This window comes from Lactuca sativa, chromosome 5 (assembly GCF_002870075.4).
Source record: "Lactuca sativa cultivar Salinas chromosome 5, Lsat_Salinas_v11, whole genome shotgun sequence".
In the NCBI taxonomy this organism is placed as follows: domain Eukaryota; kingdom Viridiplantae; phylum Streptophyta; class Magnoliopsida; order Asterales; family Asteraceae; genus Lactuca; species Lactuca sativa.
Genome location: NC_056627.2, coordinates 357,133,988 through 357,150,573, shown reverse-complemented (window position 1 = coordinate 357,150,573; position 16,586 = coordinate 357,133,988). Strand labels below are relative to the sequence as shown.

Genomic DNA, 16,586 nt, shown 5'->3' with positions numbered 1-16,586 from the left:
TTTAAACCTTAACCCAAAACCCAACACGAAAATAAACGAGTTGACACGGCACGACACGATAATTAAACGGGTCGGGTTATGGTCAAACCCTTTCAACCCGTTTAATGTCTTGACACGACATGACATGTTTGCCAGGTCTAATTGTGGGTATCAAAGTTGGTGATACACTTAGTAGAAATTAGCGCTTTAAAGATATATTTACAAACTTCATATCTACGGTTAATGATTTTTAAGAAGACATATCTACGGTTTGCATGTAAGAGTTTACGCCAAAGGCGTGCTCCAAAATGCCCATTTTCAGTTTTTCACCATATTTCTCCTTTTACAAACCTTAATAGTTTTCTTATATTCACAATGTTTTTAATGCCAACAACGTCTCCAAATTGTTCATTGTATGGTTTTGCATACATTTAGTCTTTCTGCCAGTAACTTGTATATACATTTAGTCTTTCTGCGAGTAACTTGTACCATACAAGCTTTTTAATATTTGGGATAATGACTTAAAAGGGTAATATATTTTTCGATTTGTACATATTTGGTCACTGAATAATTTTTTCATTCACATTTACCCCTTCAACTTGTTAAACTGTACACATTCAGTCCTTATGAATGGTTACTCTAGGTTAGCTGGTTAAAATAACATAATAGGGTAATATATTTCTCATTTTGTACACATTTGGTCCTTAATATTTTTGTACACATTTAGTCCTTAATATTTTTTTTGTATCAAAATAAGTCATTTTTGTTTTTGTACTCATTCAATACTTATGAATAATTTCTTTAGTTTTTTCTCACGACATCTTATGTAGGACAATCATTGATGAAGTGTGTGGGATTGTTGATATTTATGTGTAACGTCTCATTTTCACAACAAAAAATTTTCATTTTTAAATAAGGTAAAAGTCCCTAATTATAAATTCATTATTAAGAAAAACCGTTTATTCCAAAATACATTTATCGAAAATCAGAGTAATATAAGAAACACGGAATCCTCACTACTGTTGATGAGTGTGTACAGTCATGTCTTCGCCTTCCTACGATCAACGATAGAACCTGAAAACATAAACAACCGATAAACACAAAGTTTAGTGAGTTTCCCCCAAAATATTCGATACAACAAATGTATTATCATGCATAACAGACCTATACTCATCAGATTGGAATATCTTGGTCCAATTAGTCATCAGACTGAAATGCCAACAAGCAACAGGTCCAATCAGTCATCGGACTGGAATACCAAGGGTTTGTCGGCATGTCGCCTTAACCCAACCGCTCTTCTCGAGCCTACGTGCAACGGCTTACAGCCGGCCCACATCAGGTATCTTGGCCTACAACATATAGCAGGACCACATCAACCTATCCCACCACCATATGGCTATCCCACATAAGATGTCGTGAGAAAAAACTAAAGAAATCATTCAAAAGTACTGAATGAGTACAAAAACAAAAATGATTTATTTTGCAACAAAAAAATATTAAGGACTAAATGTGTACAAAAATATGAAGGACTAAATGTGTACAAAGTGAGAAATATATTACCCTATTAAGTCATTTTTACCGGCTAACCTGGAGTAGCCGGTCATAAGGACTAAATGTGTACAGTTTAACAAGTTGAAGGGGTAAATGTGTACGAAAAAAAAATTCAGTGACTAAATGTGTACAAATCAAAAAATATATTACCCTTTTAAGTCATTATCCCTTAATATTTAATGTAACGCCCCGTTCTTGAAATATCTAATTTTGGGTTCCCGAGAGCAAGAGTAAGGGCGTTTCGGTCCTTGATGTGGATATAGAGTTTGGCAAGAACGGCTTATGATAGAGGAGAGGTTGTAAATTATAGATATTGGCAGCAATGGTCCCTAAGGGGGGGGGGAATTAGCACAGGGGTCCCATGTAGTGGAGGAAAGGAACGTGGAGGTCTCTCGACGTATGCCCAACGTACTGGATGTACGCCCAGCGTACGTCTATCATCCAGAAACCCTAAATTTAGGGTCAACCACTATATATGGAACATAATGGTTCTTACCCTAGCCTCCATAAGCACTCTCTTAACATTAGAAACCCTAGATAGCCGTCCCACCTCCATTGTTGGGTGTGTTTGGCCTTGGAAAACTTGTTTTGGCAAAAGAGAGTCTAGTAGAAGAAAGAGGAAGTTGTCAAAGAAGGAGTTGAGTGGCTGGAGCTTGTAGACCTGGAAAGACATCATATTCTGAGGCTCTTTTGAGGTAAAAAGTCTCTAGCTTGACAATCATATTGTGTTGATCTATGTGTTGTGAAGTTTTGACATCATTCTTGTCCCAAAAACCCTCATCTTGATGCATGTTTCGAGTTGGTTGAGATTAGCTGTCCTTTTAGACCTTAAGAGAGGTCTTGAGTAAGAAAAATAAGGTCCCAAGGGCTTTGGTTGTCTCACATGTGTTATAGATAGGTCTTAATGGATTAAGACCTTGGATTAAGAGCCTTATGGACGTCCCAAGTAATAAAGTTTGAGACTTTATGAATCCTAGGCATATTTGGTCTATGGATCTGAAGTTTGGACTTAAGAGCTAAAGCTATTAAGATCTTATGAGAAGTTGTAGTTCAGCGGAGTTACACCCAGCGTAACTGGGAGTACGCCCAGCGTAGTGGGTCTGTGTCCCGATTCCAATTCGCGAGCATCGTTGTATGCCCAGCGTACCAAGGAGGGTACGCCTAGCGTACTCCCTCTGTTGGGTTGTCATTTTGGGCCTTAAGAGATTGGGCTGTAATTGGGCTATTAGATCTTGGGTCGTGACTGGAAATTATGAATGGAGTATTGTGGACTCACTAATTAATATGGACCTTGGATTTAGGCCCATTTAGTGAGGTGGGCCCAATTTAGTAAATTGGGCCAATATTGGGCTTTGCTTCAGACTTTTGGTCTTTGGGCCATTAGTGGGATAGTGAGCTTATCTAGTGATGGGCCTTTCATATTTTGATTGTGGGCCTTAGTCATGGACCGGATTGAGTTAAGGGTAAATTGGTCAATTTACCCTTGGAAGGATATTGAGTTTGGTCTAATGGTTATTTTGCTGTTTCGGATAGTTCGGGATTTTCGGTGAGGCGGTGATTCGGGAATCTGCTTCTTCAGTTCAGAGTTTCGGCAGTTGCGAGGTGAGTTATCCTCACTATATCATCAGGGTCTAAGGCACCAAGGCCGGCCCTTTTTCGGATTGGGATCTGGGTATCGTTGTTGTGTTATTGCTTTGCTATGTTTGCATCATGGTAGTTAGAATGGTATTATGCTAGCGACCGGTTAGGTCGATATCCTGGTTTAGATTGATGTTATGTTATGTGATCTGCTAGATCGGCTTGATTGAATGTTTATGTGCACATGGTTGTTGGACTGGGGTTGGGTTGAGGCGGGTCCTGCTTTGTGCTGTAGGCCAACATACCCAGGGCAGACCGGTTGTCCCGAAGGCCCAACGAGCAGTCCGGATAGGCTGTAGGCCCCAAGAGGGTTGAGCAGACGTGCCGAGGCTCGGTGAGTGGACCAGGCCGACTGAAGGCCCAGTGCGGGCGGACCAGTCATACTGTAGACTCAGAGAGTGGACCAGGTGGATTGAAGGCCCGGTGCGGGCGTACCAATCACACTGTAGACTCGATGTATATGGCTAGACTCGGAGGGTGGACGAGGTGGACTAAAGGCCAGTGCGGCGGACCTGTAACACAGTAGACCCGAAGTGCATGGCTGTTCTGTGTTCTGTTATGATATGGCATGTTGTGCGTGTATGGTATATGTGGTTGATATTTTGGAGGTATCTCACTAAGCTTTCGGGCTTACAGTTGTGGTTTAATGTTTTTCAGGTTCTTCAGGAGACCGTGGCAAGGCAAAGGCGTGATCGTACCGCTCCTCATGATTTTGTTTTATGATGTGATTCTGGGAAGACTCTGTTGATAAGTGTATTGAAAACCTTTTTGTAATAACTTAATGAAATGGGGTTGTTTTTGAAAAGTTTAAATTGGTTGGAAATTTTATGGTCGTTACAAGTTGGTATCAGAGCCTTGGTTTGAGTGAATTGGAGGAACATTCGTGTGAATCCAGTCTCAAATCAGGGAGAGTTTTTAAAAGAGAATTTAAAATGGTTTTCAAAATGAGTAAAGGAGGACGCGGAGGTACGATCAGCCGGAGCCAGTAAGTAACCCCAAAATACCATACATGATATTTGTTTTTGAGCTTTAATAGAACAACATGCTAGTACTAGGCTAGAGATCTTCAGGATTTCATGATAATGTTGTCTGATTTATGATGCCTGCTAGCCTAGGGTTCCTCTGTGGGAGATTTCCGGTGTTCCTCTAGGAGTGAGGGTTGAGCGCTTGTTATGTATGTTTTTCACTAGGGTGTTGTGGTATACTTGATACAAATATGGGTAGGTGTGGAAGGTAGTATGGGCCCATACTACTGAAAGCACAGGACCCATACGCGTATCAAAGAAACCATGACCTCTAGGGTTGGGTTGGGAGTTGGTTCCCGGGTTTGTGGGAAGTATCTGAGATCTTGTGGTGTTTTTCAGTATGATGGTTACGAGGCATGCTGAGAGCAGATCCGGGTCAGGATCGGGAGCAAGAGAGGGAGGTCCGGACGAGTCAGTACCGCCCGAGGTTATTGGTCAGATGAGCACAGGCAAATTGGACGCTAGGATTCGTGAGATCCTGCATGATGAGGTTGCTGCATTGTTCCAGGCCGAGTTGCCGGAACTGTTCGGGTCAATCAAGACCGCCATGATTGAGTATTTTGATGAGCGCTATGCGGCTCTCACAGAGACGGCTGCCGCGGCAGCTACATCGGCTGTAGCAGCGGCAGGGGGAGGAGCCGGTCGAGGTTTCCAGTATTGGGACTTCGATAATACGAAGCCTCCTACCTTCGATGGGGTGCAGGACCCGATTGTTGCTATGAGATGGTTATCGGACGTGGAGGGGTGTTTCTTCACGTGTTCATGCCTTTCTGATCAAAGGGTGAGGTGTGCTCTGAACCTGTTGAGGCTCGGGGCGAAGGATTGGTGGAGATTGACCACGGGGTCATTTTCGGATGCGTAGAGAGCTGTAGTTTCATGGGATCAGTTCCGGGAGATGTTCAGCACTCGTTATGTTCTGCGGGTTGAGAGGGAGAGATTGGCTCAGGAGTTCCTTGAGCTGAAGCAGGATTCGGAGTCGGTGACGGAGATCACCAGGATGTTCACTGAGAGGGCGATGTTTTGCCTTGAGTTCGCTTTGGAGCAGGCTCAGATGTCCCGATATCTGAGTATGCTCAAGAGGGATATCAGGTAGTTTGTGTCTACGTAGAGGTGCGAGACCTTGTTGGAGTTGCAGGAGGCCGCCAGGCGGCGTGAGTTGGAGATTGAGTTGCAGTTGCGAGAGCAGAGGCAGGCTCCGGTGCAGTCGCAGCCGGCACCGAAACGGTCCAAGACTGTTGATTCTAGATTGGGAGATCAGAGCAACCACACTTGTGGGAGGTGTGGGAAGGGTCACACTGGAGTTTGTAGGACCGGTGGTGCATGCCGCAAGTGCGGAAAGGAGGGGAACTATGCGAGGGATTGTCGGCAGACAACCCTGGTTCGGGATTTGAGGATTTGTTATCATTGCCATCAGGCTGGACACTTGAGGGCCAACTGTCAACAGCTTGCTGCAGGACCGGTGCAGGATTCAACACTGGCCACTTTGAGGATTACGGGTGGAGGTCAGGGTGGAGCAGATCCCCCAAGGGCTCAGGGTCGTGCTTTTCAGCTTACAACGGAGGAGGTCAGGGCAGTGCCGGATGCAGCTGCGGGTATGTTTCTTTCTTGATGTCTTGTTATTTGGTGATTATTGTGGAGTATTGTTTATCTGCTAGTCTCGCTGTGTGATTTCTTTAGTATTGTATTCGTTGTTCCTTGAGGATTGAGGTATGGTTATGGGTTTGGTATTGGAAAATTCGTTGGTTGTCATTCATGAGGATTATCTGTGGGAATCTGACTTTTGGTCGGAATGTCGGGTAGCATCTGCATTCTGAGGAGTGGTTAGCTGAAGATCGAGTTTCTTTCGAGCCCGGGATGATCAGTGTTGTTATGTAAATTTGTGAAGATTGCTCGTTCTATTGGGAATCAGTTCGCGTGTAAGGGTTGTGTTGTGTAAAGTTGTCGAGGGAGGTCGGTGATGGTGACCGGTGGTTGATAGTCAGTGCTCTAAGTGGGGGAGAATTGGAGAATTCTCCGGGAGATCGATAAGCATGTGAGGCTGTTTAGCTGTTGGGATTCAACAGTGGTTCTGTCAGCCGAGCGTAGGCTGGTATGAGCAAGTGACAGACAGGCGGGGCGGGATGCAGACCAAGGGTGATTGATTGTGGAAGGCCTAGGATCAGGCCGGGTTTGAGTATGAAGGGTGGAGATAGAGTTCAGAACCCCTAGAGGGCTAGAACAGTATGCATGGGAGAGTTTTCTGGAGAGATAGCGTGGGATGATGAATGCTAGATGAGCGGTCCGGATAGACTGAAGGCCGGTGGGCGTACCAGTCAGGCCGAAGGCTCGGAGAACGGTCCAGACAGGCTGAAGGCCCTGAAGGGCGGTCCAAGCCTGTTGAAGGTTCTGAGAGCGGTCTAGATGGGCTGGAGGCCTGGTAAGGCGGTCCAGTCATGCTGAAGACTCTGCATGTGTTGATAGATCTGTATGAGGATATGGAATGGGTATGTCGCGATGGGATATCATCAGAAGATCTGGCCCCGGATATTGATCACAATTAGTGTAGGTCGTGCATGGACTCGAGAAATCCCTGCGAGCGGATTCAGAGTATGTGTGGTGCATGGGATAGCGGTTATGCTGTAAGGAAATGGTGTAGTATTGGGTGTGCGCCGTGACACTTGTGGTAGTGTCAAGGCAGCCAAGTGGTTTTCCTTGGTAAGGAAAGGGAAAAGAATGTAGCTCCGAGAGGGAGTGTAAGTTCACGAAAATGAAGACAGTAGTGCGAAGTTATGATTGGGGTGTTCCAACTATGGTCATTGGGTAGCGGGTTTGCGGCAGTGGTATGGAATCACATCCGGATTGGATGTTTGTTGAGGTCACAGAAGGAATTCCGAGGGTGTAGAGCCAAGAGGCTCGGAAGGGATGCAGGGATGGAGTCTCGGACTCCCAGCTTGATTTTGATCAAGGAATTGTGTATGTAGTAGAAATTCATCCTGAGGGATGTGTCATCCTGTCGGCATGGAGTAGATAAAGTTGGACTCAGATCGGGATTCCGGTGGTTCAGGATTTTCACTAGCTCATATGAGCCAAGTGATTGTTGTGATTTGGAGTGAGTGAAGTATCATGGAGTGGTACTTGGTTGAAGTGTGGTTATCAGAGGATGACGCTAGTGGCCGGATTGAAGCGGTGGTCAGAACACCGCAAGAAAGGGAAAGTTGGGTTTTGGGTTATGGTGGTTGTGTCTTGAGGAACCTGGTCTGGTTAATGCCAGGTGGTGCACTGTGGGGGAGAATTGTAATGCCCCGTTCTTGAAATATCTAATTTTGGGTTCCCGAGAGCAAGAGTAAGGGCGTTTCGGTCCTTGATGTGGATATAGAGTTTGGCAAGAACGGCTTATGATGGAGGAGAGGTTGTAAATTATAGATATTGGCAGAAATGGTCCCTAAGGGGGGGGGGAAGTAGCAAAGGGGTCCCATGCATGCCAAGCATGTGTGCATGTGTTTGGCTGGGTACGCCAAGCGTAAGCTGGATGTACGCCCAGCGTAGTGGAGGAAAGGAATGCGGAGGTCTCTCGACGTACGCCCAGCGTACGTCTATCATCCAAAAACCCTAAATTTAGGGTCAGCCACTATATAAGGAACATAATGGTTCTTACCCTAGCCTCCATAAGCACTCTCTTAACCTCAGAAACCCTAGATAGCCGTCCCACCTCCATTGTTGGGTGTGTTTGGCCTTGGAAAGCTTGTTTTGGCAAAAGAGAGTCTAGAAGAAGATAGAGGAAGTTGTCAAAGAAGGAGTTGAGTGGCTGGAGCTTGTAGATCTGGAAAGACATCATATTTTGAGGCTCTTTTGAGGTAAAAAGTCTCTAGCTTGACAATCATATTGTGTAGATCTATGTGTTGTGAAGTTTTGACATCATTCTTGTCCCAAAAACCCTCATCTTGATGCATGTTTCAGGTTGGTTGAGATTAGCTGTCCTTTTAGACCTTAAGAGAGGTCTTGAGTAAGAAAAATGAGGTCCCAAGGGCTTTGGTTGTCTCATATGTGTTATAGATAGGTCTTAATGGATTAAGACCTTGGATTAAGAGCCTTATGGACGTCCCAAGTAATAAAGTTTGAGGCTTTATGAATCCTAGGCATATTTGGTCTATGGATCTGAAGTTTAGACTTAAGAGCTAAAGCCATTAAGATCTTATGAGAAGTTGTAGTTCAGCGGAGTTACGCCCAGCGTAACTGGGAGTATGCCCAGCGTAGTGGGTCTGTGTCCCGATTCCAATTCGCGAGCATCGTTGTACACCCAGCGTACCAAGGAGGGTACGCCCAGTGTACTCCCTCTGTTGGGTTTTCATTTTGGGCCTTAAGAGATTGGGCTGTAATTGGGCTATTAGATCTTGGGTCGTGACTGGACATTATGGATGGAGTATTGTGGACTCACTAATTATTATGGACATTGGATCTAGGCCCATTTGGTGAGGTGGACCCAATTTAGTAAATTGGGCCAATATTGGGCTTTTCTTCGGACTTTTGGTCTTTGGGCCATTAGTGGGCTTGAGAGCTTATCTAGTGATGGGCCTTTCATATTTTGATTGTGGGCCTTAGTCATGGACCGGATTGAGTTAAGGGTAAATTGGTCAATTTACCCTTGGAAGGATATTGTGTTTGGTCTAATGGTTATTTTGCTGTTTTGGATAGTTCGGGATTTTTGGTGAGGCGGTGATTCGGGAATCTGCTTCTTCAGTTCAGAGTTTCGGTAGTTGCGAGGTGAGTTATCCTCACTATATCAACAGGGTCTAAGGCACCAAGGTCGGCCCTTTTTCGGATTGGGATCCGGGTATCGTCGTTGTGTTATTGCTTTGCTATGTTTGCATCCTGGTAGTTAGGATGGTATTATGCTAGTGACCGGTTAGGTCGGTATCCTGGTTAGGATGATGTTATGTTATGTGATCTGCTAGATTGGCTTGATTAAATGTGAATTGATTGAATGTTTATGTGCACATGGTTGTTGTACTGGGGTTGGGTTGAGGCGGGTCCTGCTTTGTGCTGTAGGCCAACATACCTAGGGCGGACCGGTTGTCCCGAAGGCCCAATGAGCAGTCCGGATAGGCTGTAGGCCCCAAGAGGGCGGACCAGACGTGCCGAGGCTCAGTGAGTGGACCAGGCCGACTGAAGGCCCAGTGCGGGCGGACCAGTCATACTGTAGACTCAGAGAGTGGACCAGGTGGATTGAAGGCCCGGTGCGGGCAGAACAATCACACTGTAGACTCGATGTATATGGCTAGACTCGGAGGGTGGACCAGGTGGACTGAAGGCCGGTGCGGCGGACCAGTCACACAGTAGACCCGAAGTGCATGGCTGTTCTGTGTTCTGTTATGATATGGCATATTATGCGTGTATGGTATATGTGGTTGGTATTTTGGGGGTATCTCACTAAGCTTTCGGGCTTACAGTTGTGGTTTAATGTTTTTCAGGTTCTTCAGGAGACCGTGACAAGGCAAATGCGTGATCGTACAACTTCTCATGATTTTGTTATATGATGTGATTCTGGGAAGACTCTGTTGATAAGTGTATTGAAAACCTTTTTGTAATAACTTAATGAAATGAGGTTGTTTTTGAAAAGTTTAAATTGGTTGGAAATTTTATGGTCATTACATTTAAACCCTAATTTCTCTAAAGTGTCTATAAAAAACTTTAATACCTACCATACCAACGTTTATTAAAAAAAATATCCAAATAAGTAAATCTTTGTCACGATAATCTAAAGGTTTTGAGTTTAAATGTTGTGTATGTGTGTATATATATATATATATATATATATATATATATATATATGTGTGTGTGTGTGTGTGTGTGTGTGTGTGTGTGTGTGTGTTTGTGTGTGTGTGTGTGTGCGTGCACACATATGTTTGGTAGTTTCTTTTTGAATCTTATTATGTAAAAAATAGCAAAAAATCACTTTATTTACTCTTCAAACCACTAAACTTCAAATTGTATCAAATTCACCAATAAACATCTTTTTTGTTGTATTATATTGCTGAGTACGTGGACATAACCGGTGACGTGGACATAGGCAAGGAACAAGTTATCCTTAGTAAAACGAGAAGTTGATGGTATAAATTTGTTGGTTAATTAGGTACAATTAAAATTTTATTGATATAGTTGTATTTCCTCTTTCGAGGATACGTGTTCTTTATAACCAATTTAACTCTGATACAAATCTATCACAACCTTGGTCGAGGCAGCGGAACATGTCGGGCTGGGTGACTTAGTTTATGGATCACAAGCAAATTGAATATACATCACAAGTTACAACATTAACAACACAACATTTATATTCCACTTTAAGGTTTGAATACATGGTTCATAAAAAAAATAATAATAAGTTCATTAATTTGCCTTAACAGATAGACACTTATATAAAAAACTAAAGAAGACTGGATTGCTCGATATCATGGTTATCTCTTCTGCTAAAAGCTGGTTCTGTGATCTCCTGAGAATACATGTAATTTTAGAGTCAACACAAAGGTTGGTGAGAGTTACAAGTTTTCTGCTAGCCGTACTAATAATACTTTTAAAAAGTTTGAAAAGTATTTCCCTTGTAGTAAAAATAACCTTGTTTGATAAAGAGGTAAATCATAAGTAAATTAATACTTAAAATGTTTGATAAAGAGATAAATCATAAGTAAATCCATACTCAAATGTTTGATAAAGAGATAATTCATAAGTAAATCCACACTTGAAATGTTTGATAAATATATAAATCATAAGTAACTCCATACTTAAAAATGTTTTATAAAGAGATAAATCATAAGTAAATCCATACTTAAAGTGTTTGATAAAGAGAGAAACCGAATCTGTGGTTTCTAGATAAATGATCCAGTTCATGCTTATAGTAAGTCCTATAACCGAGCTATATGGCTAGATATAACCCCTTATGACGCTTCATTGGACGTCATGGATAAATGACAAAAGATAATTATCACCCGTTTCGATTAATCCGTCGAGGTTGTAGCTAGCAACCACAGGTAGGGGTGTCAACCCGTATAGATCTATACATATATATCTCGCTCCAAGGACTAACAGTTATAGAGGTATGGGTATACTAAGTGTTTAAGTTAGGTAATGAATAACGTCTCACTATAAAAGCCACTAACTAATGTACTCGAATAATTCCCACCCTATCCGGGGCGTAATGATTGAGAGAGAACAACCATAACTTATACGTGGATAAGTTACAAGGCAAAATGTTGTACGATGAGTAGAGTTTTACTATAAAAGCCAAGTAAGTTTTGATATATCCATATAAGTATATATATTAGTCGCTAAAATAGGTAGTAAGTTTCTCAAGTGTATCAATATTTTCCAAGATACATGTGTTAATACATATATATATATATATATATATATATATATATATATATATATATATATATATATATATATATATTAAATATTTGTATAATTACATGCATGATATGTGTAAGATAGTATGAATAGTTTCCAAGATACACGTGTTAATACTTATATATATATATATATATATATATATATATATATATATATATATATATATATATATATATATATATATATATATATATATATATATATATATATATATATATAGGGATGTGCGTTTGGACCGAATACCTGAACCGAAACCGAAACCCGGACTGGACAGACCCGAATTAGGACCGAATAAGTTATTTGGGTTGGTTCTCGGGTATCTGTTTTTTCCCAATTCGGGTTTCGGGTTTTTCGGTCTGGGTTACCAAAATAAAGGTTTAATCAGGCCAAAAAGACCGACCCAGAAAGTGAATAGTCACTTGAACCTAATAACCCGAATAAATGAAATGACCCGATTAACCCAAATAAACCGAAATAACCCGAATAACTGAAATAAGGAAGTTCTATATTTAGTTTAAGAAAAAAAATATTAATTTAATATATTTTTTCTTAAACTAAATATAGAATTTCCTTATTTGTAATATGTTTTAAAAATCATTATAACATGTATATGTCATGATAAAGGTAATTTACGATATATTATTTTGATAAAATATCAATAATCACTTAATATAAGTTTTCGCATGCATATTTCATAATCGATATATGTTTCTCATATGTATTCTCCTCAAAATAGTAAAAACGTTAAAAAATGGGCCGTAAGCTCTCACTTTTGTAGCGTGAACTAGGTTCGTGGTATGAAACTTGTCGTGAGAGGGAATTCGTCCCTCTCTTCTGTATCATGATTTACACGCGATGAACCCAAATAAAAAAACTTAATTTTCTGTGATTGGTTTAACGAACGGAAAAAGAAGGTGCAAGGAACGAAAGATGATGGTGGTGAAGGACTTACTATGGCGGCAGGGAGGTGGTTGGTCGGAATCCTCATGTCAACAACAACAAGGATGGCAACGGGTGGTGGCACTTGGCTTGCAATGATGACCTCCACTGCCTTGTGTGCTTTCTGTCGGAGAGAATGAAGAGACAAAAGGACGACAGAAGGTAGTAGATGGTCGGAGGGGCGGGGCTCTGATAGCAGCAACAACGGTGAGTGGAAGAGTGTTGTGTCAGCGGTGGGTGGCAGCTTCGCTGCCTGGTTCTTTTGGCGTTTGACGGTTCATGACGAGGGAGAGGTGTGGAATGTGGGATCGGTGATGGAGGAGGCTGTGGTGGTCGAAGGAAGTGGCAGTGAGGTATTTTGACGATGACAGTGGGCGGCAAGTGTGACATCCCCAATTTCACGGCCAGAAAAGACCGATTTGTTTATGCTTTGTTTTTAAAATCAGAGTAATCTTTTAAAGAAAACAGTTGCGGAATTTGTTCCCAAAACAAAATATGATAAGAATTTATCAAAGCATTTCTTTAAAGAAATGTATTTTCATTATATAACAAAATCTCGGGATGTCATGTTCCGATACAGACACATAAGCATAAACAGAACTTACATTATTTACACTAAAGATTTTACATCTCCTTTAATCTCTCCATGAAATATATCTTCGTATCGATACCTGTGATACAAAGGAAACTGAGTGGGTCAGGCTTGGGAGCCTGGTGAGCATATAGGGTTTTCATCCCACAATGTTATATCATATAAATATATAGAGAACATCCAAAATTATATAATTTCACCATATAAAAGCAACTCTTATCCCACCCCATCGATCCTCACAACGCCACGATCTAAACTCTCGTATCTAAACTTTTCCTCTTTATCTGATCCCTACTCACGGATCTAAACTAATCTCTCCACCCGATCCATACTCTCGGGCCTAAAACTAACCTCTTGGTATAATCCATACTCCCAGATCTAAACTAATCTCTTGGTCTGATCCATACTCCCGGATCTAAAACTGTGCCCAATCCATACTCCCGGACTAGGGACAATTAACTATGTCTTAATCCATACTCCTAGGGATGACTGTATCTGTAAAGTAATTTCTCTTCAATCGCTCACTGTGACCCTGTATGGCTGTATCTTTTTCATTTGTGTGGTTAAGAATAATGTCCTGATAGGTAAACTAATATTTTTCAGGAAATATGAATTCAACTAGTCAAAATCATGCTCCAACTGCAAGTAGTCAAGATGTGGGAGGTTCGGGTTCTAATCAACAAAATACTGATTCTGTGGATCAACAAGATGGAACAAATATTAATGATACAGACACAGTTTTTGATGAAGATGGAGATGAAGTTGTTGGTTCGAAAAGGGCAATACGTTCACCGGCATGGCAACATTTTATAAAATTTAAATTGAATGATGAAGTTAAAGCAAGATGTAAACATTGCTCTAAAGTGTTGGGTGCAGATAGCAAGAATGGCACAAAACATTTACTTGCACATTATCAGCGTTGTTTACACAAACCTTATCCAGATATTCGTCAATCTATCTTGGTGCAAGAAAAAAAGAAATTAGATGGTACTACAACGCATGTTTCAAACTATACATTTAATGCTGATACTTCTAGGAAGGATTTGGCTGAAATGATTATTGTGCATGAGTATCCGCTTTCAATTGTAGAGCATCATGGATTTAGGAAGTTTGTGGGAGGTCTTCAACCTTTGTTTAAGGTTCCTTGTCGAAACACCATCAAGGACGACATCAAAAGAATTTATGATTACGAAAGGGATAAAACTATGAGTTTGTTAGCAAAGACCAAAAGCAGAATTGCACTTACTACTGATATGTGGACATCTAATCATCAAAAAAAGGATTTATGGCAATGACAGCACATTTTGTAGATCAAAACTGGAACTTGCAAAGCAGAATTATGAGGTATATTATACTTATTTAACTATAATTTATACGTACTTATTATTTATATGTTAATATTAACATATATATTTATATATTCTTAAACAGGTTTATTTACGTGCCTTGTCCGCATACATCTGATGTTCTTGCCGACATACTTTATACTACTTTGTGTGATTGGAATCTTGATAGGAAAGTGTCAACTCTTACTGTGGATAATTGCACCACAAATGATGCAATTATCAGGATATTATTAGAGAAACTTCCTCTAAAATCACTAATGATGAATGGTGATTTGTTTCATATGCGTTGCTGCGCACATATTCTCAATCTTATTGTCCAAGATGGCTTATCTCTCATTAAATTTGAGATTGAGAGAATCAGAGAGAGTGTTGCATTTTGGTCTGCATCACCAAAGAGGGAGCAAAATTTTGTGACAGCAGCAGAACAGTTGGGAATACCATACTCAAAGAAGTTGATACTTGACTGCAAGACACGGTGGAACTCTACATTCTTGATGTTGAGTGTTGCTATAAGCTACAAAGAGGTTTTCGATCGGGTAAAGACAAGAGACTCGAAGTATACATGTTTTCCTACAGAAAAGGATTGGGAGTTGGCTAGTGAGATTTGTGAAAGATTACAACTTTTTTATGAGGTGACTGTTATGTTCTCTGGTTCAAAGTATCCTACAGCTAATGTTTTCTTTCCTTTGATATGTGAGATTGGGTATTCTTTGCGTGAGTGGACGAAATCTCCTATTGAGGAGATTAAGATGATGGCTGACCAAAAGGTTTCTAAGTTCAATAAGTATTGGTCTGTAATTCATGGGGTAATGGGAATGGCAGCGGTTTTAGATCCACGATACAAATTAAAGTTTGTGGAGTTACTTTTTCCTGTACTTTATGGAGAAGAAAAGGCAAAGATTGAATTTCAAAATTTGGAGGCGTTTGTCCAAACTTTGTTTCAAGAGTACGTGTCAAGTAATGCATCTAAAAAAAGGAAGAGTGAAGGTATTATATTCTTCTTATTGTTTGTATAATAAATAGATCATATCTTAAATTATTAACATTTTTATAATAAACATTAGGTTTTTATGGTGGTTCAGTTCCTGGTTCATCTTCATTTGGTTCTAGTATCTCTTCCGGTCATCGTGTTGGATTCAAAAAGCTCTTATCAGATATTGCTTCTATTACTAGAGATGATGATGAATCAGGAGGTATGAGTGAGTTGGATAACTACTTGAAGGATAAATTGTTGCCTAAAGATATGGAACTTGATTTGTTGGCATGGTGGAAAACAAATGGGATTAAGTACCCGACACTACATAGGATAGCTAAAGATATATTAGCTATTCCTGTTTCCACTGTTGCCTCGGAATCAGCTTTCAGCACTAGTGGAAGATTAGTAAGTCCTCATCGTAGTCGACTTCATCCAAAGACATTGGAGGCTTTAATGTGTGCTCAAAGTTGGTTGTTGAATGAAATTCGAGGTAGTATACTATTTTATATTAATTATATGAAATTGTGATTTTTTTTGCATATTAATAATATTAATTTTATGTAGCAACTTGTTCTGAAGAGACCGAGGCATATTGTCGTTCTGTTGAATTTGATTATGATGTGGAAGAGGTAAAACGACACTTCTAAAAATATTAATTTTATATCGTTTCCATGATTTTGTTTGATTTTGAGTTTGTTTAATATTTTGTAGGAAAACACTAAAGAAAGCGGGACAACAAGTTTGGATGATTTTGTTTGATTTTGAGTTTGTAACTTTGTTTTAATGTTAATTGGTAATGTATTATTGTGATGAATTAGTTTTTCATGTTGTGTACTTGGATGTTTTGGTTGGTTGGTTGATGTTACAATATTAGACTATTAGTAATTTCTATTTGGTTAAATGATTGAAGAACTTATTTGGTATTTTAAGCCTATGCAACGTCTTAATTTATCATTATGTATTTGTAGTTTTTCCTTCTTTTTTTTTCTGCCATATTTCGGGTTATAGGGTCGGGTTATCGGGTAATTATCGGGTTTCGGGTTTAGGGTCGGGTTCGGGGAAAGTTTCAGCCCCGACGGGGCGCCCCGATAAGAAACCCGTCGGGTATCGGGTCGGGTTCGGGTACATATGTGAAAATCGGGTTCGGGTTTGGGACA

General features: G+C 40.6%; 2 protein-coding genes across 2 annotated transcripts; both read left to right on the top strand.

Moving 5' to 3' along the window:
- Nucleotides 1-13,715: 13,715 nt before the first annotated feature.
- LOC128126159 (zinc finger BED domain-containing protein RICESLEEPER 3-like) lies at nucleotides 13,716-14,402 on the top strand. Its single transcript, XM_052763928.1, has one exon. The coding sequence runs from the start codon at nucleotides 13,716-13,718 to the stop codon at nucleotides 14,400-14,402; it is 687 nt and encodes a 228-aa protein (XP_052619888.1).
- LOC128126158 (zinc finger BED domain-containing protein RICESLEEPER 2-like) lies at nucleotides 14,399-15,652 on the top strand. The gene is made up of 3 exons (XM_052763927.1): nucleotides 14,399-14,451; nucleotides 14,539-15,463; nucleotides 15,518-15,652. The coding sequence occupies exons 1-3, from the start codon at nucleotides 14,399-14,401 to the stop codon at nucleotides 15,650-15,652; spliced, it is 1,113 nt and encodes a 370-aa protein (XP_052619887.1).
- Nucleotides 15,653-16,586: the final 934 nt, after the last annotated feature.

Excerpts from the sequence above, each read along its gene's own strand:
- LOC128126159 (XM_052763928.1), top strand. The coding sequence starts at position 13,716 with ATGAATTCAACTAGTCAAAATCATGCTCCAACTGCAAGTAGTCAAGAT.
- LOC128126158 (XM_052763927.1), top strand. The coding sequence starts at position 14,399 with ATGACAGCACATTTTGTAGATCAAAACTGGAACTTGCAAAGCAGAATT. Across the intron at positions 14,452-14,538 it reads TTGCAAAGCAGAATTATGAG|GTTTATTTACGTGCCTTGTC; the intron begins GTATATTATACT and ends ATTCTTAAACAG. Across the intron at positions 15,464-15,517 it reads TTATATTCTTCTTATTGTTT|GTTTTTATGGTGGTTCAGTT; the intron begins GTATAATAAATA and ends AATAAACATTAG.